Source organism: Podarcis tiliguerta, assembly GCF_965153285.1.
Source record: "Podarcis tiliguerta genome assembly, chromosome: 1".
In the NCBI taxonomy this organism is placed as follows: Eukaryota; Metazoa; Chordata; class Lepidosauria; order Squamata; family Lacertidae; genus Podarcis; species Podarcis tiliguerta.
The window spans coordinates 64,261,117-64,287,492 of record NC_139534.1 but is presented as its reverse complement, the minus strand read 5'-3'; the positions used below and the strand labels follow the sequence as shown (position 1 = coordinate 64,287,492).

At 42.5% G+C, this 26,376-nt stretch overlaps 1 protein-coding gene and 1 long non-coding RNA gene across 6 annotated transcripts; one reads left to right on the top strand and one right to left on the bottom strand.

Moving 5' to 3' along the window:
- Positions 1 to 820: 820 nt before the first annotated feature.
- On the bottom strand, positions 821 to 20,309 carry UEVLD (UEV and lactate/malate dehyrogenase domains). 4 transcript variants are annotated; one of them, XM_083431674.1, is made up of 12 exons: positions 20,079 to 20,309; positions 17,041 to 17,125; positions 15,965 to 16,030; positions 9,743 to 9,906; positions 8,219 to 8,354; positions 7,714 to 7,832; positions 6,588 to 6,693; positions 5,723 to 5,893; positions 4,319 to 4,492; positions 3,743 to 3,830; positions 2,750 to 2,873; positions 821 to 2,643 (listed from the first exon to the last, which is right to left on the bottom strand). In XM_083431674.1, the coding sequence occupies exons 1-12, from the start codon at positions 20,142 to 20,144 to the stop codon at positions 2,479 to 2,481; spliced, it is 1,464 nt and encodes a 487-aa protein (XP_083287800.1). In that variant the 5' UTR covers positions 20,145 to 20,309; the 3' UTR covers positions 821 to 2,478. The 4 variants fall into 4 exon arrangements, with proteins under 4 accessions (XP_083287800.1, XP_083287801.1, XP_083287803.1 ...); XM_083431675.1 differs by lacking the exon at positions 20,079 to 20,309 and adding an exon at positions 18,318 to 18,802; XM_083431677.1 differs by lacking the exon at positions 20,079 to 20,309 and adding an exon at positions 17,773 to 18,371.
- Positions 20,310 to 20,912: 603 nt separating this feature from the next.
- On the top strand, positions 20,913 to 25,935 carry LOC310673327. Of its 2 annotated transcripts, XR_014508961.1 has the most exons (3): positions 21,219 to 21,454; positions 25,074 to 25,841; positions 25,921 to 25,935. It is a non-coding gene; the product is annotated as an uncharacterized lncRNA (long non-coding RNA). The 2 variants fall into 2 exon arrangements; XR_014508962.1 differs by lacking the exon at positions 25,921 to 25,935 and having other exon boundaries at positions 20,913 to 21,454; positions 25,074 to 25,580.
- The last annotated feature ends 441 nt before the right edge of the window (positions 25,936 to 26,376 follow it).

The window sequence follows — 26,376 nt, the reverse complement described above, 5'->3', positions numbered from 1 at the left end:
TCCAACAATACCTGGAGGGCCAAAGGTTACCCCTCCTTTGGTGTAGACAACACTTGAGCTTGATGGACCAAGGGTTTGAGACAGACAAAATGAAATACTTATTCACGCAGCACATAGTAACACTCTGGATTTCACTCCTACAAAATGTATAGATTGGAGACAAAACAAAATGGTACCCAGGAATCTTGGCTACAGTCACTGAAATTGTCAGTGTTATTTTAAAAAGCCTACATACAATGGAAAGGATTGTGTATAGATGGAACAGATTAATGCATAAAATATAGAGAGGTTATTTAATGGTTTGAAGGATCTGAATGTGCATGCATTCTGTAAACTACTTTATTCTGAAGTGGTGTACAATAGGGTCAAACAATAAAATAGTTCACAAAATACATACATATTAAAATCCATCAAACCATTAAATAAAATTGTCTGTAAAACCACCAGCAACCATGCAGCCAAAAGTCCTGTACATCTTTTAAAATTTAGATTTGGAGACCTTTTGGTAACAACCAACAAATCCAATAAATAAAAATTTAAGTTTTGCTGTCATGATTCAAGATACTATTTTGTACCAGCTAGATAGTGCACCACACCAACTCATGAATTCCTCATCTGACCTACCAATAGATGTGCTTCATATATTAGTATATATTAGCAAATTCTTTCATTAATCTGTTGCATTTATGTACTGCTTAATATTTCAAAAACCTCTAAGCTATGTATGGTCTAACCCCCCCACCCATAATATATTGTTAAAGCATTAGCACATAAACACAACCTAAAACCAATAAAGCAGTAATAGAAAAACACACCAAGCTTTTAAAAGTTAATAAACGTTTTATTAACATTACACATCACAGTGTTTTTCCATATAGCACTTGCTTAAATATATAATGCAAAGAAAAAGGCAAAAATTCATTGCAATCATACCTGAGTAGAAAATCTATATACACTATCATTAGACTGTTTAGTCTATATATTTGGTAGTGCTTAAAGCTTGTTGCAGTGTTACAACTGATGACACCAAACATACTAAGCCTTATCAGTGCATAACATTGAGCAGTGCATTCATTCAGTTTTTCTTCCCATCCTGTCCTAAGGACTCATGCCAAGTCACAATTATTTTAACAAAAGACCAAATAAAAACAGATAACTTCATTAGATAGAAGCAAAAATTACTCCACCTCCTCTTTACCTTAAGTTCATAAATCACCATTTAGATCCGGGGAACAGTATTGGCTAACACTATCCAATAACTCTTTTCTCATCTGTTATATTTTAAAGCATGGTAGAGTGGAAAGGGAGAAGAATCAGCTTTTTAAAAATACCATATTCTGAATAAAGGGAGCATTTCATTTAAACTATGGTGACTAGCTGTGCCTTACTGTATTCTATAATGTCCTCCCCATATAAAGTGCCTATATAATTCAATTTATAAATCTTGTACAGAATCCAGTAGACCCTCCCATGTGAGCCAAAAGCACTAATGTGTGCACATGGGAAACAAAAGATTTCCTGCTCCACCCGGCTGCTTCATTCACAAGCAGCACTGGAGGGTACTCCAACATTCAGAGTGGCTTTTCACGGGCTACAAGAACCTGCAGCAGGAAGGAGGATGTGAACACACAGAACCTCTTGGATTTTGGCCAAAGTGCCTTTAAGAAGGCCATACAACTATGTACATTTTATATACTGCAGCAATGTAGCAGCGCAGGGTTCTTTTTTATATACCCCCCCATCAATATATAAATCTTTCGGTGATTCATACAAAAAGTTCAGAAAAATATTTTCCGGCACATTAAGGCTCAGCAAATAGAATTCATCTGCAATGCCCAAAATTTCAGCTTCAAATGAATTACTGCAATGATTTGCTGGTGGAAACATTCTGTTATAATTTGTCTGAATCATTGGCTGAAGCATGGATCCTTAATTTTAGGCAATACCTTGCTGCCAGGCCATCTATGTTTAGACTTTAGCAATGTGTAACATATATACAAGACTGGTTCGCTATAGTAAATACAAGATGGCAATGCCTATGGCAAAACAATAGTCACTCTGATTGAAAAGATACCTCTTGTCAGCAAATTTACAGCAACTTTGAAAAGGAAGTGGGCTGGTGGTGATTATAGTGTTGTGCATTCAATATAGGAAAAATAAGAGATAGTTTTTTCTTATTACTACAGCTAGTAATTAAACAACCAAGAGTACAAAATCCAGCAAAAAGACAACCCATGATCTAGAAAGTTTGGAAAAGTAAGTTTTATGTTACATATTTCCACCCTATTTTGCCTAATCATTTTTATTATAAGAGTGTCATTGACAAATGGTCTTTAGCATGCCCTATAATTAAATGTACACCAAATTCAGCAAAGCTTAAACATTGTGAGGTATTCTTTTTTCAGCAGCCACCTAGGCAATAGTGTCTTTTCTGCAACTCTCAAATATCTTAGAGACCAAGTTATGCCTAGCTGGTATTCAGAGTTTCAGCTGCTGTTGAAGATCATGAATCGAGGCAGCTGTGGACTGAAGCTCCTGTGCCACAGTACCTTTATCCAGCAGTTTGATGACTTCAGTCACTCCACTGATTCCAAGCACACAAGGCACACTTAAAAATACTTCAGAGTTTATATTGTAACATCCCTAGAAAAGGCAAAACATAGTATTGGGTATATTAGAATTCCTGGGACCCACAGGTTAATGTTTCCTCTATTCTAAAAAAGCAAAATCAGATCAGTTCTGTGTTTACCTTCAACATCGTTGATATGGAATGTACTTTCCTTTTATCATTCAATATACTGTCTGCTAGGTCAGCTACTGACAGACCAACAGACCAGGATTTTTGGCCTCTTCCTTTCAGAACTTCCATGGCTCTATATAAAAGCAAAAGAATCAGGATTTACAACACACTTTTTTAGCAAGCAATATGCCCCCTTTATAATTTCTATACATCACACCTGTATACCAACAAGCATACTACATATTTTTGTAGTGGCCTTGTTCACATGTGCTAGCCAAACTGTCTAAATGTGAACAAGCAAGCATGAGGGTACTTGCAGTAAAAGAAATGCAGGCGCTTTGCTCCTCCCATGATTGTCCTACTTCCACACTAGCTATGCCATGCAAAACTATGGTTTGTTTGGCTTCGTACTGCATCTGAACCCAGACTCATGGTTTGTCTGCCTCAGACAAAACACAAATGGGAAGCCAAGAACAAACCATCAGAATGCATGTGATGGCTTTCGACCAATCAAAAGGTTACAGCAAAATGGTTACGGATAGATTACATTTTCATGGCAACAGGTCTTGAGCCAAGCAGAGGCTAACTACATTACTTGTTGCTAATTTTATGACTAGCAGCAAAGCGTGTGTAAGGAATTTGCCACTCTTGTCTGCCCCCTCCCAACATCCTTAGTCATTACATCAAGGTTTATGAGGTGTTAGCTGTCGAGAGTAGGCTACTTTCTTAGGTACAAGACCCTGAGTAAAGTATACATATTTTAAGAAGAGCACAGATAAGACTTCAACTAGAATTTGAGGCCTTTTATATCAAAACGTGTTCAGATAAAAATGGGGTTTAGTAGGTCAGTAATGAAGACTTCCCTTTCATATCATGTAACTAGGGTGTAAATTGAAATTCAGAATTAGGCTGCATTCCTATATCAATTTATATTGGAATAAGTCCCAGTTAACTCAATGGGACTTACTTCTGATAGTGCTGCCTCATGTCTAAGTGTTTTACCTGTTAGCTAAGAGATGCTGGGCATTTTTATTTGCTACATCTTCATCCTGAGGACTTGTCACTGAATTAGAAGCACTCCATGCTGCCACTGAATAGGATAAAATTACAATCAATGTTGTTTTTAAACATTTGCATTTTTATCTCAGGAATAATTTCTCTGTGGAGTGTATGCTTTCCATTTTGCTTTTAAAGAGACCAATTGTAGGATTCTATTCAGAGGAGTACATAACTCACAGATGTACAGAAAACACAGAATGTGCAATATTCTGCAATAACCCAACAGAGAAGACAAAGAAACTGCATGAGAATTCAGTGACAAAGCAACCACCACCGCAATGCAGTATAAGCATTAAATATAGAATTGGAGAAGCTGTCTCTGGAACAGAACCACAAACTTCTTGTCTTGGCTATCCATTAAATAAATAACAGTAATTTAAACTGAAATATCTCCATGTACAGTACTTCTATTAAAAAATAATAATAATCACAATGTTTTCTGAAATTATCTCCTGATATAAAGTACACATGTGGTACCCTAAACTGCATAGTAAGCTAAGTAGTAAATAATCATTTTACCTTTGTTTTCCCCTTGTTCACCAATAATCCAATTATCTTTGCCTCTGATTTGAGCTTTTAATAGGTTTGCAATAATGTATTGGAATCTTGCAGAGTCTAGATTACAACCAATCCCGATAACCCGACTTTTAGGAAATCCACTCATCTTCCATGATACATAGGTCATTATTTCCACTGTACATTTGACAAAAACACATTGAAAAGGGCAAATGAATTTGTATTCAGGTCAAAAAGACATAAAGGTTTGCAATCAAGTTATCATTCATCTTTTTGGCAGTGGGGTTGATTGGATATCAGTAAATTATTCATTTTAAAAACAACTGCAACATCAACAAATATCATGAATGATGTTTTAGTAAATTTGTAATCTTAACCCCACTTTCCTGGAAGTAAGCCCATTTAATGTAACAGTACTTATTTCTGAAGAGATATGGTTTTGACTGTGCATTATTTTGCACAGCTTAAATATAATTAAATATATCACTCAACTTGGTTAACACAATCACACTCTACAACATTTGGTTCTGGTAGAGTGAATTTCTGCTGGTTATTATTAGTTTCCAAGAAAACATGATGAGAAGCTTTGATCTTTCAGAATCACTTGTTTCTTCACCGGCACCTCTCAGAATTTATGTCCCAAGAAGCATGTTTGCTCAAAAGGAAGACCTACTGATTTTGTGAGACTTTTCCTGGTGCTTTGGGGTTAAGTAATGAGATTAACCATGCCGCATCAAAACATGCTTGTATACAAATATTTGCAATCACAAAACCATAGAACTGTAGAGTTGGAAGTGACTCTGAGGGTCATCTAGTCCAGCATTTCCCAACCTTGGGCCTCCAGCTGTTTTTGGACTACAACTCCCATAATCCTCAGCTAGCAAGACCAGTGGTCAGGGATGATGGGAATTCTGGTTCGAAAACAGCTGGAGGCCCAAGATTGGGAAACACTGATCTAGTCGACACCCCCCTGCAAATCTCAACTAGATCATACATTACAGGTGGCCACCCAACCTCTGCTTAAAAACCTCCAAGAAAGGGGAGTTGACCACCTCTCATAGGAGTGTGTTCCACTGTCGGACAGCGTTTACTGTCATAAAGGTCTTCCTGATGTTCAGTCGGAATCTCATTTCTTAAAACTTGAATCAGGGAAGTACTAGTTTTCCTGTTACTCACTTCTCTAAAGGAAAATGTCAAAAGACTTATTCCATATGTGTGTCAAGATATACACAACACACAAAAGGAAACTTTCTGGCCCATTGTCACAATACTTGACCACAAGAGAGCAAACAGAGAACACCCTGAAGTCTCTGTAAAGAAATAGGTTTATTAAGTATGAGAATATTCATGACAAAGCACGTTATATCCAGGGAGCAATAAATCATAAAAAGGTAAGCGCTGCCATACCTGGTTGAGAAGCCACAAGTAGTACACTTTGTTGGCTATAATGTGCTACTGAAGGAATGATGCCTCTGAACAGTTCAACATTGCTCTGTACAACATCCAGATAGGACTGAGCATTGCCTAAAGAATTCACTGTTAGCACCACCAGCTTTGAGCCTGCTGAGGCGGAAAAATCTAAGAACACAAAGAAAGAATTTCTGCACACGTCAAGGTGAGAGTATAAGACCTATTTCATCATTATTTTTTAAGTCCATGAACTGGACAGGTAAACTTTTTGTTTTATTTAAAGACACAGGGTCGTATCCAATGCTGTGCATGTGGAGTTCAACTTGTGCAATGGGACTCCCCCTTCCTTTCCTTTCCTCTCCTCACATGCCCTCAGAATCTGATCCAAAGGTTCCTCCGCCCTAGAGGATGCAAGAGGTGCTGCAGAGGAGAAGACAGGAAAGTTCTAGTGTGCAAGCAGAAGTCTGCTGTGTTAGCAGAACAGAAGCGTTGGATACGACCCATACGAGTGTAAAAGGAGTCGCTAAATAAGCACTGTGCCACAATTTCTTAGGCATGTGTGTGTGTGTGCCCCCCCCCCCCACATGCATATGCCTATATATATACGCGCACACATATATATCTCCTGCCTTTCTTTCATCATGAAAGCCATCTGTACACATGGTCTCCACATCCAGGCTCTGGCTACACTCAAACTTCCTTAGCTTCATCACATGGTGCCTTCATGTGCTTTCAGACATTATTGCTACGAGTGAAATTTTCTTACCAATGATTCCAAGAATTACTTAGAAAGTTCACTTGAAGTATACGGGGTGGGGGGTGGGGGGAACCACCACACACATCTCAGAAACCAACACAATACCTCTGCTGATTTCCACATTAGGCAAGGCAAAGATTTCCAGGTCCATAGCTGCTCCTTTCATTGTACCTTCTGAGCAGTCCAAGACAACCACTCTGTCAGCAACACCCTGGTACAAATTGAAAGCAAAGAAGTAATTATTCAGTGGAGAAAAGATAGAATGGCATTCTGAAAGGGTTTAATACAAGTCTGATTTATTTCTTTAAATGCTGACATACAACCCTATTATCTACATAAGCTGCTGTTAAATTTAAGCCAACGGCTATTCTCTCCCATCACACCAGTCGTCTGTTTGAATCAAGTTGCCACCGCTAGAGACAACATGCCTCTGAATCCCAATTGCTGGGAATCAAAAGTGGGAAGAGTGCTGCTCCGCTCCGCTCCTGCTTGCAGGTTTCCCATAGTCATTGCATTGGCCACTGTGAGAGCAGGATGCCGGACTAAATGGGCCTTTGGCTTTATCCAGCAGCCAGACTCTCCTGAAGATGGTCAGGCATAATTCGGCAGGCATTAAACATGCACTGAAATCCCTCCCATAGAAATCAGTAGGATGCCTGGATCATGACAAAATACTTGGGAGATCCACAGAGCGATCTAAACCTCACCAAGGCAGCAGGTGAGTGGCAGATCCATGCTGAAAGCAACCGTGCTTCCAGCTGCTTTCCAGCTGCTTATATTAGCCTGCTAAAAGTCCATACAGGCTGAATTCTGTTGGTGCTATTGGAAGATACACAGTTTGAGACAGCATGTGCCAACTAAAAGCTATGGTTACCATGTGCTGAGAAGTTATGCAAATAGACCCTCAATGCACAGTCCTTTGCAGGCTTACTCAGAAATACATCCCACTCTGTTCAACAGGCCTGCTCCAAAGTAAATACGTATGGCACCTACTTCTGAATAAAGACACACAAGATGGCACTATTAATTGCTTAGGCAATCCATCGGTTCCAATCCTAATTTAAACCTACTTAGAATCATAGAATAGAATCATAGAATCATAGAATACTTCATGGAGAAGAGAGCACTAGTTGTTTGTTCCTAGATATTTTCAAGAATAATAATTTTATCCCAGTTTGGAATCACTACAGAAGCAATCACAGTGGTCATTTCAAGTAAAGTATATATATACCTTTGCTGAAATAGCCAGTGCACAAGCAAGGCCCAGATCCCCTGCTCCAATCACTGTAACTTTGTTAAATCCTCCATCATTTTTCTTTCCCTCTCCCTTGGACTGAATGTTGTCTTCACCTAAAATAACAGATAGTCAGTAATATAAACAAATGCGCTCAACTTGGGAAGTTGCATGGAAAATGACTGGATCTAATGGAACAAACCAACCAAAAAAGGTTTAACTGGAAGCTATGGTGGTCTGTGGAGGACAAAGACATATTGTACAGCCTTCTTCATATGAATGCTAACTTCAAACCGAAGAAGAGCCCTGTTGCATCAGACCCAAAGTTCAGCCATTTCTCACAACGGCCAGCCAGATGCTTCAGGGATAATGGGAGGATGATAGCCATCTCTTGCTATTGTTCCTTAATGACCGCCGTTTATCAATGACTGAATCCTGCATACAGTACAGAACTTGGCTCCCAAACGAAAACCCCAAACAAATTCCCAAAGATGATGCATACCTTCAGTGATTTTTGCAATGTAAGAGAGTAGTTCTGACTGTCTGGCTGCATCTGAAGATGATAATGAGAACAGAGGGAGCTCCTCTTCAAATTTTGCGCTCATTTCCTTTAATAACCCTATGATCATGGATTGCGGCTGAAACATATATAACAACAATTAGTCTCCTCCTCATCTCATTATGATATCCTTTCACATAAGTCTTAAAGCGATTTACAAGCCTCCAACAAGAGCAACTAAAAATAGGTTCCTAAACATCACTAACAAACATGCAAGGCAGAGACTTAAAACAAAACAGAATGAAAAATCCAGCTGGAAAAGCTTCTTGAAACAAAATGTATTCAGTAGTTTCTGGAAACTACAGGCAGCAGGCACCTGTTGTATCTCAAATAATAATAATAATAATAATAAGAATAAGAAGAAGAAGAAGAAGAAGAAGAAGAAGAAGAAGAAGGTTATACCCCAACCATCTGGCTGAGTTTCCTCAGCCACTCTGGGCAGCTCCCAATCAAGTATTAAAAACAATACAGCATTAAATATTAAAAACTTTACTAAATAGGGCTGCCTTCAGATGTCTTTTACAAATAGGTTAACTGCTTATTTCCTTGACATCTGATGGGAGGACGTTCCACAGGGCAGGCGCCACTACTGAGAAGGCCTTTTGTCTGGTTCCACAATACAGGGGCAGCCACATTGAAACGTCTGCTCTCAATTACTGTGGGCTTCTGATATTTTAGAGACTTCAAGGAGAGACTCTCCCATAAAACACAGCCATCCACTGCATATGTAAATGGCAATGTGGTCTTTCATGGAACCCTGTAGAGGTTATATGTCAGTACCAGAGCCTTTAATGTGGTCTGGTACTGCAATTTTAGATAACAAACATTCTATGAACAAAAATGTCTTAAAAGGAAAAAAAGGGCAGCTCTCCACATGCCTAAATGGACTGAGAATCTGAAGCACTTTATGTACAATTACTGTGTATAGGGCTTATCAAATTTTCCCCTTCATAGCTACATAAACCAGTTATCAACTTTTTCCCAGAGAAGCAGAATCAAGATAGGGGCTACACAGAAAGGAGCAGGCCTTTCTTACAGGGATAGAGGTGTAAGAGGATCATGACCCATCCCAGTGGCGAATTCCAAGTGCCTTTTCCTTTGCAAGTGAGATTTTTGCCATTCATTCATAAAAATGAAAAAGTAAAGCACTTTGTTTGGGAGCACTGTTAGACAAAACACTGCCCCTGGAATAACGCTGGTTGGCCATGTCTCTGCTGACAGAAAACCCGCAGGCCATGACTACAAATACACACTACTTTTGCTAGTCCAATAAAATAGCCTCTACTTTCTCTCACATTGCCTGTGTAGCCTATCTGGCATGAAGACAGCTCGTGTTAAAAGGCACGTTTTTATACAATTAAGGTACACAATATGGATGACATAAAATTAAGACTAAGACAAACACTGTAAACCGATTTTAGTAAAGCAATAATACTATTTTACATGACCTGCACAGACATCTCTTACATGACTCCAGTTTTGTAGATAGGGCAAGTATATCCTTCCCCGGGCATCAACATGCTTTCCTACAGAAATCCCCATGTTTGCAGTGGGCTTTAAGAAGCAGATTGGAGGAGCAAAAGGATGAGAATCTAAAATCCATAGGAAAATTGGAATGTTGTACAAATTACCTGTCAAAATACAAAACATAAGCAACTATCAACAACCACTGCTCCTTGACTGGTCATGTATACTTCTTAAATTTTGCACTTGATATTTAAACCATGGGTGGGCGTACTGTAGGTTCTATTGTACTTTGTTTTTCACTAGAACCCCAAAGTCCATGATCTGGAGCCATAGGCTAAGAAGGCAAACATATACAGTCCAGGAATTTATTTTAAATGCCAGAACTGAGTTCACAGTCTTTTCACATGGAAAAAATCCACTCCTGGTTTCTGCACAATCTCTCCTTGTTTCAGCAGCCTGAATAATGGAAGCAGGAAGACCTTTTGTAGTTACTCTTGAACAAGAGTTGCTATTGGATACTCTATTAGAAATATATATCTACTTATTTAAAGAATATATATGCAGCCCATCAATATGAATATTTCCAGGGCAGCTTACAAAAGATATACTATTGATATCAAGCAGGCGGTGTCTGTTGGGATAGATACTGCCTGGGAGACAAAGTCCATCTTGACCTCCATGTCGTCTCCGGACATCCATTGATCTCCCGCAGACACGCAGTATCAGCAATTAGCGACAGGAGCTCCAGAAATAGCTTCCCCCATTCTAGAGCTCTTGCACACTCTATCAGCAGAGTTCACACAGCAAAAGTTGCACACAGGAGAGCATTATTTAGAGGTTTATTCAGTCTTGATCAGAACAAAGAAAAGCCATGACTGCCTGCTAGAGTTTCCGGCAGTGAGAGAGAAACGAAAGCAAAAGACACAACAGAAACATCCTGTGAACAGGAAATACGCAGGCTGTGACACAAACATCCTGCTCCTTTTTAAGGTGGAACGGAAATATCCCAACATCCTCCCCCTTTCCGTGTAACCTGTAGTACCTGTGGTTCAACCCAATTGCAACCTTTGTGCATAAACCTTAAGTTGTTCTCTGTTAACAACCTTCGACAACAGATCAGCAGGAATTTCATTTCCTGCCATGTAGGACACCCGAATGAGTCCTTTCTGAATACACTCTCTTGCACGATGTAACTTAATCTGCAAGTACTTGGTTCTTTGCTTGCAACTCTCTGAGTTCAGCAAAGCCAAACAGGATCTATTGTCTTGATACACTTGTACAGGACATTTCACAGAAACTCTGATGTCCTTAAACAGTTGCACCAACCATTCACAATCCATGAGTGAAAATGACAGAGCATTGAGTTCTGCTTCACAGGAACTTAGGCTCACTGTCGTCTGCTTCTTGCACAACCAGTCAAACAGACAGTGGTTGTACATGTAGCATACTCCAGAAGTGCTTGTACCATCCGTGGTGTCACTTCCAAAACTTGCATCTGCAAAGATTTCAAGACCTCCAGTCTTCTGACTGGTGAACCTCAGCCTGTAGTGCATAGTCCCTTTCAAATAGCGGGCTATGCGCTTCAGAGCTTTCCAATCCTGAACAGTAGGATTATTAGCATGTCTGCTAAGCAGGTTAGTGCTTACAGCTATGTCAGGTCTTGAGCATCTAGCAATGAAATTCAACTTGCCTAGAATGCATCTGTACAGCGTTGTGTCAGAAAACGCTTCAGCAGTACTATCTACCTGGTAACCTGTCACCATCGGTGTGTCTGCTGGGTTTGCATCAACCAAATTCAACCTGGTTAATACATCAGCAATTTTCTGTGTTTGGTGAACCAGAAAATTACCTGCTTGGTCCCTCTCCACCTGCAGAGAAAGATAGTTGGATACCTCACCAAGATCCTTCATGTCAAAGTGCTCCTTCAGCTGAGCTAGGGTGCTTTGGTACAAAGCCTGATTCTTCCAAAACATCAGAAGATCATCAACAAAACATAAACAATACAGTTTGTTTTGCCCCTCCTCCTTGACAAACACACACGGATCAGCCTTGCCCTGGTGAAAACCTAGAGAAAGCAATGTCTCTTTGAGTTTTGTGTTCCAACACCTGGCACTCTGCTTGAGACCATACAAGGATTTCCGCAGTTTACAGACCATTCCCTTCTGTACCTGCATTCCATCAGGTGGAAGCATATACAGCTCCTCCGCCAAATTCCCGTACAAAAAAGCTGTATTAATGTCATGATGGGAAACATGCAGTTTCTCCTCCGCAGCAATCTTGAGCATCAGCCGAATGCTCTCATATTTGACTGTGGGCGAGTAGGTCTCGTGGTAATCCTGTCCTGGTACCTGTGAAAAACCTCTGGCAACCAATCTGGCTTTGTGTCTGACAACCTTGCCATTCTGGTCTGTTTTGGCCTTGAAGACCCATTTGCTGCCAACCAGTCTCATTCCTGGGACTACCGGTACCAATTCCCAAGTTTGGTTCCTGTTCAAGGAATCAACTTCAGCCTTCATGGCATCAAGCCAAGGCTCAGCATCTTTAGAGGTTAACTCCTGAACCTCTTTGAAGCTTGAAGGTTCCCACACCTTCTCTGAGCTACTAAGAACAGCAGTTGCTGTCTTAGCAAACTCATCAGCAAATCTCTTTGGAGGTCTGCCCTTCGTCGCCCTTTCAGATCTGCGTACTAGACGCAAGTCTTCTGGACTCATCTCCTCCTTCTTGGGAGAAAAACGGCCAATGGTGAACAGTGGTTCTTCCAGTTCATTGTCAGATGCATCAGATGGTCTGACTGAGGCCTTTGCGCTCTTGTAGTCTGCTGTGTCATCACTGTCACTGACATCAGCAGCAGCGCCGCCCACTGAACTGGAATCCGAACTCTGATCATCATCATCATCATCATCATCATCAGCTTCCTCAGCTTCTTTAGCATCATCTGCTTTTTGCACATCACCTTCATCCTCCTCTGGGTAACTCTGGAAAATTCCCACATTTTCCCCCCACTTAGGATTGTACTCAACACTCCTTGTGAACTTAATGGACTTAGAGTCAGTCATCCATACCCTGTATGCTCCTTTTTCATACCCCATGAACAAACCATGTGCCCCACGCTTCCCAAGCTTGTTGCTTTGTGGGGTGTGTACCCACATGTCAGAACCAAAGATTCTCATGTGCTTGACATTTGGTTTCTTACCAAACATCTTCTCGTAGGGAGTACAACCAATAGGTGACGACAATCTGCGATTAAACGTGTAAACAAACGTTGACAGAGCCTCCCCCCAAAACTTATCAGGGAGATTGGCATCATGCAACATTGTTTTCAGTCCTTGAAGCAATGTTTGCTTTGCTTGCTCACAAACCTCCCATGGGAATCCAGGACTTGAGAGGCTATGCTGAATTCCCTTCTCAGTCAGGAAAGCTTCAAACTGCTGAGAAGTGAATTGCTCGCCTCGATCAGTAAACAGACAACCGATACGTTTACTGTGAACATTCTCCAACCAAGCACAGAATGCCTTGAACCTAGGAAACGCTTGCGATTTCTGCTCAAGCATAAACACATGAATGTACCTGGAAAAAGAATCAATTAGAACCATGAAGTACCTTGCTCCACCCAAAGAGGGTGCAAGTGGACCAACCAGGTCTGCATGAACAAGCTGGTAGGGTTTGGAAGCCTGCCTGCTAGACTCCTTGCCTTTTGGAGCAACCTTCACCTTGTTCTCTGCACAAGATACACATTTCATGTGAAACTTACAAGGTTTGATGTTCAAACCCTCAACCAATTCCGGCATCTTGGCCAGCGCCTGCCAAGACATGTGACAAAATCTTCTGTGTGCTTCATGAACACAACCTGCATGAAGAACCTTGTTAGTTTGTGCAACACAACAAGTATCAACATTAGACACAGCAGCAGCATTGTCATCATAAGTTATACAGAACAAGCCATCCATAAACTTTGCATGCAAAATGTCCTCTTTGCCTTTCCTGATGACACAGCCGCTCCTCTTGAAGGAAACCTGAAAACCACGCCCAATCAGCTGTGGGACACTGAGCAAATTGTTCACAGCATCTGGAACATAAAGTACATTTCTGATGGTCGTGTGCAGACTTGCAAGTTTCACAGTCCCTTCTCCTGCGATCTGCAACGTCCTTCCGTCAGCCAGGTGGACCTCACCATCTCGAGGTTTGAAGGAGATGAACAGATGCTTATCTCTTGTGAGATGGCGGGTGCATCCAGAATCTACAACAAATCTGGACTTGGCCTTTGGAGCAGCTTTTCTGGCAAGCAAAACCTTGTTTTCCAGCGGCGTGGGCTTAAACTGCTTGCCCCCCTGCTCCAGGCCATGAGACTTGCCTTTGGCCTTTGGTGAAGCTGTGCCAGCAAACAAAGCCTTGTTTTCCACTGGCGTGGGCTCTTCACCCCCCCTCTGCTTCTGGCCATCTGCAGGCATCTGTCTCTGTTTACCTCTGGCCTTCCGGCCTCTGCAAAGGCGATGACCTTGGTTCCCACGAGAAACAGAGCTCTCATCTGCCGACTCCTTGGCTCCCCCTGGAGGCTGGAATGCTGCTTGGGATGACATCACAGTCAGCTCCCCCTGCAGCTTGCAACCGGTGCCCACGGCATCCCTGCATTGACTTGCATTCCGGGAAACAGCCAGGACCTCCGATGCAGTCAAACTCTGGGCTGGGTTGACTGGTAGATGGGCCAGCTTCAAAGCATTCCACATCCCACGAGCAGTGGTGTTGCCAGCTAGTGTGGCAATTTCCTCCAGAGAGACGGACAAGACTATTATGTCAATGGCCCTTGAATCTTGGGTCTTCCATCTCTCTGTCAGAGGAACTGGAGGGGCCTCACTCACAGTATGCCACACTCCAAACTGACGCAGCAAACTCTCACACCACTGTGCCCAGGCCTGATAATTTCGCCCATTTAGCTTTGGGCATTCAGCAGCTTCAGAAGCAGCTTCAGAAGCATGGAAAGACTCCATCCCAGCTTTTCACTCTAGCCGAGCCCTTTTCAACTTCAGGGGCTTCTTATCTTGGCTGCCCATAAATCACGAAGCCTTTGGCTTGACTCCCAGGCCAATTAAGCCAGCCGGACATCAAAGGCACTCTGCCGCGGCAACGAAAAGCCTTACTTTCGCTTTCCCACACATACCTCAGCAGTCTGTCGCAGTCTTACTCTCCTGTAAATGCTGTTTATCTGGGCCCATAACCTTGTTGTTGGGATAGATACTGCCTGGGAGACAAAGTCCATCTTGACCTCCATGTCGTCTCCGGACATCCATTGATCTCCCGCAGACACGCAGTATCAGCAATTAGCGACAGGAGCTCCAGAAATAGCTTCCCCCATTCTAGAGCTCTTGCACACTCTATCAGCAGAGTTCACACAGCAAAAGTTGCACACAGGAGAGCATTATTTAGAGGTTTATTCAGTCTTGATCAGAACAAAGAAAAGCCATGACTGCCTGCTAGAGTTTCCGGCAGTGAGAGAGAAACGAAAGCAAAAGACACAACAGAAACATCCTGTGAACAGGAAATACGCAGGCTGTGACACAAACATCCTGCTCCTTTTTAAGGTGGAACGGAAATATCCCAACAGTGTCACCGTATTCTTTTCAGTGCCTGCTGAAGACGTTCTTATTTAAACAAGATGTTTAGAGAATTTGTATGAGTTTTAAGTTGTTTTAGTCTATTCCAGGGGTCAGCAACCCACGGCTCCGGAGCCGCATGTGGCTCTTTTACACCTTTGCCGCGGCTCCGGGGCGGATACTAGCGAGGGGAGGAGGAGCATTGTGTGCCCCGACAGTCCACACTGTTTTAAATGTCACAATGGTTAGGCGGCTCCCAGGTTTTTTTTCTTCGGTCCAAGTGGCTCTTTTTGTCTTAAAGGTTGCAGACCCCTGGTCTATTCTATTGTGGTTTTAAGAGCCACTATTGGTCTTGTCTGCTCAATCCACTGCAGCCTGGCTTCGCATGTCCTCACATGGTTACCCGGCCAGTCAAAGCTGTTTCCTGGGGCGTGGTTGCTGTCGCATGCTGACAGCTTGTAGGAGCCACAGATGAAAGATGAGTAAAGGGGGGGAACCAAAGGTGGACAAACTTCCCCAGAGGGAGCATGATGTGTCACCCACCAGAGGTACTACCCCACCCCAAACATCCCATTCCACTTGCAAGTCCCAATGTATTATTAGGTAGCAAACAAAAGCATAGTGAACAACTTACCCTGGTATTTCACTGGAACAGTGCCACTACAATTCAAAAGGTCTTTCTGGGAACCATCCTTAAAAGCTAAAGTTCAGAACATTAATTTGTATGCATGTATAGATTACATTTTTTCAGCAGCAGACAACACAGTGAGACTGCCCTTCTCACATGAGCATTCTCTGTTTGCACAGCTGCTGTGCACTGTGACAGAGAGGGGGGGCAAGGCGCTGCTAAGGTTGGCACGGTGCAAATGCACTAGCGGAGTGTATCTGGCATTCCTGCCAGCAAGTTGGTACTGTGGAGATCTCTGCCCTTCCCCTCTCTATCTCGGTATGCAGCAGGACACAGCCAGAGGGAGCTCATGTAAGCGGCACATTCCCACCATCTTTAAATTTTTGTCATTATTTTGTTATTGATAATACTGCTTTATTAACATCTGATATCAGAGCCAGATAACTCATTATTTTAAACGTTTATACACCACCAGACTTTTTAAAACAACAAAGAAATCATGACAGCAAAATAAAAAAAGCATGTAAAATACAATGCAGCCAGAAAGGAAAACAAAACAACTTCATTGGTTTGCTGCTATTTGCTTTATTTTCCTTTCTGGCAGCAAATAGCAGCAAACCAATACAAAGCTCACTCTACCACCCCAAACTTCATAAAGGAGCAACAGTAAAGTGATTACTTAACTCAGACACCCCCAAACTTGGCCTCCAGCTGTTTTGGGACTATCATCCCATCATCCCTGACCACTGGTCCTGTTAGCTAGGGATGATGGGAGTTGTAGTTCCAAAGCAGCTGGAGGCCCAAGTTTGGGGATGCCTGACTTAACTGTTGAAGGTTAAAAAATTTACACAAGGTGAAAGCACACTCACTTGGGAGTAAGCCCTACTGAATACTGTGGGCTTACTTTCTAGTAAACATACATAGGATTGTGCTGCAGGTAATATTGTGAATAACGAACATAAGTAACTGGAGTTGAATTCCTTACTTGCATTGACTACTATTCAAACTTTTATATACAAAATGACATTCTCACACACACAATCATTTTTCCAATGGGCCAAAACAATAGACGTTACTCTTACTGTAGGTATTCATGGCAAATATGGTGTTTGGGTACAACTCATGTACGCTCTTCAGTTCTTCTATGGTCAGATCTCGGAATTTATACTGCAGAGAGAACAAGGATAATTTTATTCTTTTAAGCAATTTTATATTGATGCACCCTGCCTTTAAAACTAGTCATTAAGCAATTTAGCTTCACAGCTGAAATTGGAAGTCTAAACCACTGATTCTTCTGAACTGGAAACCTACCGTAATTCGCTTCAGTATAAATACAGCCCATTCCCATGTGAAACTCATGCTGTGTAGATCTGCACTTATTAGAATGACTGCACCTTCCTTTAATTACACCTTAGTTAGCAGTACCTTTTCAGATGTGCATTGAGTTAAAGCACCCTAGATAAAATTCTGCTCACATTTGTTCTTTAAAACACACACACACAACACTTTTAAGTATGTAAAGCAGAGGTGGGGAATCAAATTGGGTAAGATCCAGAACTGGCAAACCCTCCACAGTAAGGTTACCAGACATCCCCGTTTCCTGGGGACAGCCCCCAGATTTACAAATCAGTCCCCTGACAAAATCCACTAAATTCGACTGAAGTTTAAAAGTGTCCCCGGATTCATTGAAAAAAATCTGGTAACCTTACTCCACAGGGCTAGTTGAACAGGTATGAAGAGCTGTCAGTCACTTGATGTCAGATGACTCTAAGCGCACTCCCAGTTCTTCATTGGCAGCCATGGCTTGAACTCACCTTCCAAACATTCTTGCCATCATAATTGCAACACAGATTACACGTATTTAACACACGGAAGACTGGGCTGCCTTCCGAGCCAACATACGTAGGATTCTGCTGCTAGAGCAGAGATGGGGAACCTGTGATCCTCCTGAATGACAACCAGGGCTGATGTGCGGTAGGTTTCTAGAGATCCCTACATCCTGCATCAAGGAGCAAGTTCCGCATTTCTAGGGCAGCTGACCTAGGAGCGCTGCAGGCAGAAGCCTGTGCCCTAAATGCACCCTACGATGAGGCCTTGCTTACATCCCTGCCGGCAGCGTTGGCACACATATTTCGGCAGTTTAAAGAGCCACCCTCAGCCACGGCCATGTTGCAACCCCATATAACTTGTGGTGAGCAGGCAGGCAGCTTGCAACAGCGTCTTAACCGGGGACATCCCGAGGGACTCGACGGCAAAGCGGCGCCCATGGGAAGCCGGGGGGAGTCGCTCCCTCGGGCCGTCCACCAAGCGCGCGGAGAGGAGCGCCCGCGCCCGCCCATCCCGCCGCCGCCTGCCTTGCCTTGCTCAGCCACTTCCTCAGCTGCTCCTCGGAGAACTCCATCGCCGGCGGCCTGCGCGAGGAGGAACAAGCACCGCTTCCTGCTGCTGGCGCGCCAGGAAAGGCGAGCCGGCCGGCCGCGCGGCCTCTCCCAGTTCCTCCTTTTCCCCGGGCCCGCCCCTTGTTTAGGTAGACTGCCCAGGTTTTAACCCAAGGAAGCGGCGGCGCCGCCGCGTCTTGTGGGAAAGCGGGTCGCTTCTCCCGGCGGGGCGCGAGGCCTGCGCTTGAACCCAGGGCCGGATTTAGGTTTGATGAGGCCCAAAAGCTACTGAAGGTAATGGGGTCCTTTAGATGTCCAGCTGGCCTTTGTCAACAACAAATTGTCGCTGTTTTCTATATGCTATATGGTAATTTATGGACCTAATAGGTATCTAAAGCCATTTGCACATGTTGTCATGCAACCAGTCCATGCAGAATGTAGGCACCCTATATATAGACATGAGCAAACCAGTGATATTTTAGGGAGCGGGCATCGCCCCCTACTTACATCATAGGAGCCTACACAACACAAAACACTGATGCTGTATGGACGTTTTATTATTATTATTATTTATCTTATATTAGGAAATGTACATCCAGGTTTTTTTCCTTGAATTTTTTTGCCCCCCCCCCCCAAGAGAGGGGGCCCTAAGCTATAGCTGTAGCTTGTTTAGCTTATACGTAAATCCAGCACTGCTTGAACCTTGCGGCGGCAGAGACGGCACAGCATTTAGGCTCAGAGTTGCAACCTGACCAGCTCTAGGGATTTTGTGGAAAACCGATGGGGAAACCTTGGAGCTCCAGGTGTCCTTGGGCTCCAAAATATCTGAGCCAGTATAGCCAGGGATGGTGGGAGTTGCAGTCCTGCAACATCTGCTGCACACTGAATGACTGGAAGGGGGTCTCTCCCTTGGAAAGGATCCAGAGGTCTTTTCTTTTTAATTTTCTTTATGCTTTTCAGGTTTATACATTTCACTAATTTTACCATCATTTTAACATTTCAAAACTTGACTTCCTTCCCCCTCTTTCTGCAGTTCCTTAATTTTTTTTTATATCTTCTGCATATCCAAATTATCTTAATTTGCTCATTTATTCATCTACTTTAAATATATACTCTTATAAAACTGCAGGTTATTACAATAATCTTGCCAATGTTCTTATCTGTTTACAATTTATCTGTAAATATTCAATAAACCATTTCCATTCTTTTATAAAAAGTTTGTTATCTTGATTTCTTCTTCTTCTGGTAAGTTTCTTCATTTCTGCATATTTCATAAGTTTTTGTATCTGTTCTTCCTTTGCTGGGACTTCTGCTTCTTTCCATGTTTAGGCAAGTAACATTCTTGCCGTTGTAGTAGCATACATCAATAAGTTTCTGTACAGTTTAGGTAGTTCTGTCCCTATAACTCCCAAAAGAAAAGCTGCTGGTTGTTTTTTTTTTTTTACAAACATTATTTTTAACATCCTTTTCAATTCATTATATATCATTTCAAAAGGTGTTTTTCATTGGCCACAGGAGGCAGTCATGGCCACCAACCTAGATGGCTTTCAGAGAGGATTGGACCAATTCATGGAGGAGAGGGCTATCACAGAATCGTAGAGTTGGAAGCCCCCTCCCCCCCCCCTGCAATGCAGGAATCTTAGCTAAAGCATCCATGACAGATGGTTCTGCTTAAAAACCTCCAAGGAAGGAGAACCCACAACCTCCCAAGGGAGACAGTTCAGCTGTCAAACAGCTCTTACCATCAGCGGCAATGAACCATGATGGCTGTGCTTTGCCTTTGCAGCTGGGAGGCAGCAAAGCCACATGAGGGGCGAGTTGCTCACGCTTGAATCCTGCTTGCGTGTTTCCCACAGGCATCTGGTTGGCCACAATGACAAGAGGATGCTGCAGTATATGGGTCATTGGCCTGATCCAGCAGGCTCTTCTTAGGTCCATATTCCCAGAAATGGCATAGGGCAACTTTTGGGGCAGCAGCCTGGCTTGTTCTTTTGTGAAGCTCTGTGGGAGAAAAATCAAGCCATATTGTTGTGATTAGGGTAAAAGTTAATTCAAGATTCTACTTACTGAAGCAAGACAGTTACATTGGGGAAGACCCCATCGACCACATTTGCTTCTGAGCTGATTGATGTTCTGCTCAGATGTTCTGGAACGTAACAGCTTCTGTATGCATGGCAGTGTTGCCACAACTTGGTTCATGAGAGACCACAAGAGATTAGCTTTGAAAGGAACACCAGAAACAGCAGTGCTGGCCAAAACCCCATAACCATTCCATACTCCCTTCACCTTTTCACTTTTCAATGTCTCACCCTCCTTTATGCTGACTCTGCTTTTTTACACTCCAGTGGGAGATGTTGTGTTAAGATACAAATAGGCTCAGGCCTTGCAGACCCCAGACCCATACATTCCACTTCCACAGCATGAATGGTGCTATAGTTGGTAAGAAGAGAGAAAATGCTTCCCAAAATAGCACAATGACAGCAGCCCCAATAGCAAGCTGCTCTGCTTGTTATGGCCATTGCACCAGCTGGTCCCTGGTGAGGTCTCCTTGGTTGGCTTAGGCCTTGCTGCCCCTCCCCTCTGCATGGACCTGGTGACCAATAGGAGAGAAAACTGAAGTTGATTTTATGACCACTCCCAAGAGGGGGAAACGTTGGGAACCACTAACTTAAGGAAACTTAAGCTTTTAAATTTTGTATCTAATTTGTAATTATCCCCCCCCCCGTAAATGTTGTTTATAAAAACTCCAAACCAAAATGAAATAGTTTATTTAAACAATAACTTTTGTAACTCCTGTATGTATCTGAAATACCTCTGGTTCTATCAGAGAAACTATTTTGCTGATGTCATGCTGGTTGAGTCAATTGTTACATAACAAATGATGTCACAATCTAGTTCACTGCACAGTCTGGCTCATCACAAATAGCCACCAAGAAAGCCAAACTACTGAGCTGCCTAAAATCAGCTGAAAGGTGATTTTCTTTTGTCCTTAAAAATTAGCCATATCAAGTCACATTCCGTAAGTGGGAAAACTCTGAGAAATTGTACAATGATTGTTGTTGGTTGGCTGATTTTCCTTTTGGCGTTGCATCTGATGCATAGAGTTCCAAACGCTAAGGTGAGTAAACTTTGAAATACCAGTCGGAAATGCTGCCCTATGTCACCCGAGTTTGCTGTTTGATGCAAAACCAAATAGTTTGATTCTTACAAACTTAGGATGTGTTCAGTCCACTGTTTTATGTGGTTTTGCACCCAGACAACAGGAAAGCATCCTGATCATGCCAAGGTACTTATCTGTCACCATCTCGACAAATAGCCTCACCCTGTAAATAGAGCCGAGACTTGTATGCCTTTAGAACATGTGTGCAAACCCATATAAGCCACATGACCCCACAGTAAACCATCTGAGGAATTGTGGCAATGAGAATATATGGGGTGCTGTAGTAAATGAAGAAGTGCCCAAAATAAACCAGGTGTAGCATTACCCTAAGCATGAAGGAAGGAGATATGCATGAGTCCCAACCTTCATGCAATACTAGATGTGTCCTACATGTTCCGCTAATACTGATAAAAGCATGTTACAGGTGTTGATGGAGACTATAGAAGTTTTTTAAAACTACAACTTTATTGCAGTGGTTCCAAAATACCTATTAACTATTAAGCCTTTTTCTATTTCCAGAAATCTAGGTGAGACAGCCCTTATAATTTAGAAGAATAATAAAAACAATCAATTTTTTATATTGATTATAGTTCAGTAATTCTTTATTGTCACTGATAAGTGTAAACTGTTTAATTATTATTTACTGTTATTTAATTTTACTGTTTACTATTCTAATAGATTATTGAATATTGCTTTATTTAAGTTGTTTATTTTAAAGTTTTTGTGACTTTTTTGTATTGCATCAGATTGTTATTACATGTGTGATCTTTGCTGTTTTGTTGTTTCTTCAGCTTGCAAGCTGCCTTGTGTATAGTATTATAGAAAGACGGTATACAAATTAAAAGTGAAATGAAATGAAAAAGAATCATAACACCTCAGCCTAAAGTACAGCGTTCTTTGTTGCTAAGGTGTACTCAAGTTCCAACAGCTTGAGATAGATAACTGGGCATGTGGGTGACAAGTTTCCACTTGTACTTAATATTTCCTCGTGAGCTTTCATCATACTCCTTGCTCAGCGCTGCTAGAAGAGTGGGCATGCCACACGGAGAAAGGAAACTACCTTAGCTCAACGTGGTTGTCTGTGGCTGTGTGATTGTGTGGAAGTCTTTTTGGCAGAAGCTACTTCCATACAATATTTATTTGTTGTGCACTACAGTCCCAGATGGGACGTAGGTGGCGCTGTGGGTTAAACCACAGAGCCTAGGACTTGCCGATCAGAAGGTCAGCGTTTCAAATCCCCGTGACAGGGTGAGCTCCTGTTGCACAGTCCCTGTTCCTGCCAACCTAGCAGTTTGAAAGCACGTCGAAGTGCAAGTAGATAAATAGGTACTGGTCCAGCGGGAAGGTAAACGGCGTTTCCATGCGCTACTTTGGTTCGCCAGAAGCGGCTTGGTCATGCTGGCCACATGACCCAGAAGCTGTACGCTGGCTCCCTCGGCCAATAAAGCGAGATGAGCGCTGCAACCCCAGAGTCGGTCACGACTGGACCTAATGGTCAGGGGTCCCTTTACCTTACAGTCCCAGAGCTGGAGGAGAACTCATGGGGGTTCGAGATATGTGGGAATTCTGAGGAAGGATTCAAAAGACATGAAAATTCATAGAATCATAGAGTTGGAAGAGACCACAAGGGCCATTGAGTCCAACCCCCTGCCAAGCAGGAAACACCATCAGAGCACTCCTGACATATGGTTGTCAAGCCTCTGCTTAAAGACCTCCAAAGAAGGAGACTCCACCACACTCCTTGGCAGCAAATTCCACTGTCGAACAGCTCTTACTGTCAGGAAGTTCTTCCTAATGTTTAGGTGGAATCTTCTTTCTTGTAGTTTGGATCCATTGCTCCGTGTCCGCTTCTCTGGAGCAGCAGAAAACAACCTTTCTCCCTCCTCTATGTGACATCCTTTTATTTATTTGAACATGGCTATCATATCACCCCTTAACCTCCTCTTCTCCAGGCTAAACATGCCCAGCTCCCAGTGCTGATTGCCCAGTGCTGATGCTTTATTAAAGAAAGGTAGACTTACAGCAAAAAGCAGCCTGCCAGTTCTCCTTGCATCTCGTGTGCAACGGACACCACCAGGCAAGAAGATGATGGACTGTCTGCACCCAAGCAAAGATGCACACATTCTTTATACAATAGAACAGCATACTGTACGTCACATGTCCTGTGGAATTGACTCACTCATTAACCTGGGGATTTGCAAACTTGATGAGAATTGTTTGTCTGGTGGTGCAAAAGCACAGGGATATCTTCACAGCTTACTTGAACACTGCCACACCACACACACACACACACACACACACACACACTTTGCCCCTAGTCTCCATCCACTAGCATTTGCTGCTTGAGGTGTTTGGCTCACTGTAAGTCCCATTAGCCTTCTGCACCAACCATCAGATCAAATGAGCTCCAACGTTCAGCCCAGTCAAAAGAAACACAGATATGGTTTGGGAAAGATGTGCCTGTCCTCGAGTAGTTCAGCAGCCTCTTTGAAACTCAACATCATAGTTAACTCTAATTACTGAGTAAACTTTAGATGAAGGCGAGAAAGTGCATAGTATAAAAAGACTTGAAAAATATTTCAAATACTGTACGATATTTCGCATTTGTGCACACCCACAAAATAGGTTAAATCTACTTTTCAGTTATTCATGCCCCAAAAAGCTTCCAATTCATCACTTTTACAACAAAATTGATTTAATGACAACTCACAGGCAGATTAAACATTGTTCTGTCCCTCCCATCCTGCTTCGTTCATCCCATATGTTGCTCCAGAGTGTCCCTTGTGAGGCCACAGGGGCTTGGGGGGGGGGGCAGCCAGATAAGCCCGGGTGCATTAGTGAAATTCTACTTGCTCTTCTCAGGTTTCAGCCTACAAATGACACAGGGCACAGATCAGATTCCTGACCATCTCAATTTTGATGATTTTTAAAAAGTGTTTCCAGCCCCAATGGTTGCAAAGCTGTTACGCTTGAAAGGTAGTGGTCAGTGCCTGGTGAGATAGAGGTGATCTGCTGAGCAGCTAAGCCCTGCATATCTCTTTTCCGAAAACCAGAATAAACAATGCAAAATAGTAAGAATGGCACAGAAAAATTATTCAAATAAGGTCTTATGCATACAATGGTACCTCAGGTTACATACGCTTCAGGTTACAGACTCCGCTAACCCAGAAATAGTGCTTCAGGTTAAGAACTTTGCTTCAGGATGAGAACAGAAATCATGCTCCAGTGGCACGGCGGCAGCAGGAGGCCCCGTTAGCTAAAGTGGTACCTCAGGTTAAGAACAGTTTCAGGTTAAGAACAGACCTCCAGAACGAATTAAGTACTTAACCTGAGGTACCACTGTACTTGACCCAATGCATCCCAGTAATTTATTTGCTTCTCATGCAGAATCGCCTAGTGAAGAGGAACAAAAGGAAACCTGAAGGTGTTATCCCTAGACCAGTTTGTACCTGCGCACCTTAAACTCAGCCTCTGAGTCAAGCCTCAACATATGGCCCTTTTTCTATATGAATGTTGGTTGAAGAGTGAGATACTTCCCTCCAAACTTTTCAGTAATATTCTGTGTGTTTGGTTACAGGCTGAACCGGCAAAGAACGAAGGTGATAAGCATTAACTGGCATTGTCCTTTAGAGGAATGCAACCCAGGGCAGACTTCCCATCTTCTTTAAGAGCGACAAAGATGTTCCAGTTCAGAAGTGCTATTTAAAACATCAGCAAGAAAGGAGTTTCAGGAGCTAATGCTTACTGCAGTACTGAAGGCAATGAAGCATATTGTTTCACTTGTTGGTAACACATAAATTGATTGCACAGCATCATGTTATATGTTTATGACCAAGTTACCTGGACCTTCAAATATGTTACCACGTTTCACGATGCGCAGGGCAGAGTGGATCTCAAGCATTACCTATAAGAGCATATTTGAAATAGACTATGCTTCTATTTAAGGGACAATCACATAGAACGTTTCGTATCCGATACGATTTCTGATGGACTATATACTTTTAAAATTGCCTACTACCTGCAGTAGCAAAATTCACTTGGTGTTCACTATTCTGAAAATATAATGGGTGGAAAAAGACATAAAGGTTAATGTCTGCGGAATGATTTATTTAGTCTTTTAATGCATATGCCACCTTTCCCATGAAGATTTGAAGGCATTTCACACAAATGTGAAAGTTAAATACTGTAATAGCAAGCAACAAACTTCTTAATTTTAAAGTTTAAATTTTTAAAAAAGCATGCCTATTTATTGTCTGCTGATTAGCATTCTAAAATAAGCATTGTATAATGAACTATAGCACGGTTATCCTATTCTTCCCATGTAAATAAGCCACACATAAAGGAGGCAAGACAGGAGTGCCTGGCATGCTCTGGTCCATGGGGTCACGAAGAGTCGGACATGAGTAAACGACTAAACAAAGGAGTATATAGCCCAGGGGTCAGCAAACTTTTTCAGCAGGGGGCTGGTCCACTGTCCCTCAGACCTTGTGGGGGGCCAGACTAGATTTGGGGGGGGGGCGCGGAAATTAACGAATTCCTATGCCCCACAAATAACCCAGAGATGCATTTTAAATAAAAGCACACATTCTACTCATGAAAAACACCAGGCAGGCCCCACAAATAATCCAGAGATGCATTTTAAATAAAAGGACACATTCTACTCATGAAAAACACCAGGCAGGCCCCACAAATAATCCAGAGATGCATTTTAAATAAAAGGACACATTCTACTCATGAAAAACACCAGGCAGGCCCCACAAATAATCCAGAGATGCATTTTAAATAAAAGGACACATTCTACTCATGTAAAAACACGCTGATTCCCAGACCGTCCACAGGCCGGATTTAGAAGGCGACTGGGCCAGATCCAGCCCCCAGGC

Coding starts and splice junctions, on each gene's coding strand:
- UEVLD (XM_083431674.1), bottom strand. CDS start 20,144: ATGTGGCTTTGCTGCCTCCCAGCTGCAAAGGCAAAGCACAGCCATCAT. Junction 17,126..20,078: donor ATGGTTCATTGCCGCTGATG/GTAAGAGCTGTT, acceptor TTCTCTCTGCAG/TATAAATTCCGAGATCTGAC. Junction 2,644..2,749: donor CCATATCAACGATGTTGAAG/GTAAACACAGAA, acceptor TGCCTTTTCTAG/GGATGTTACAATATAAACTC.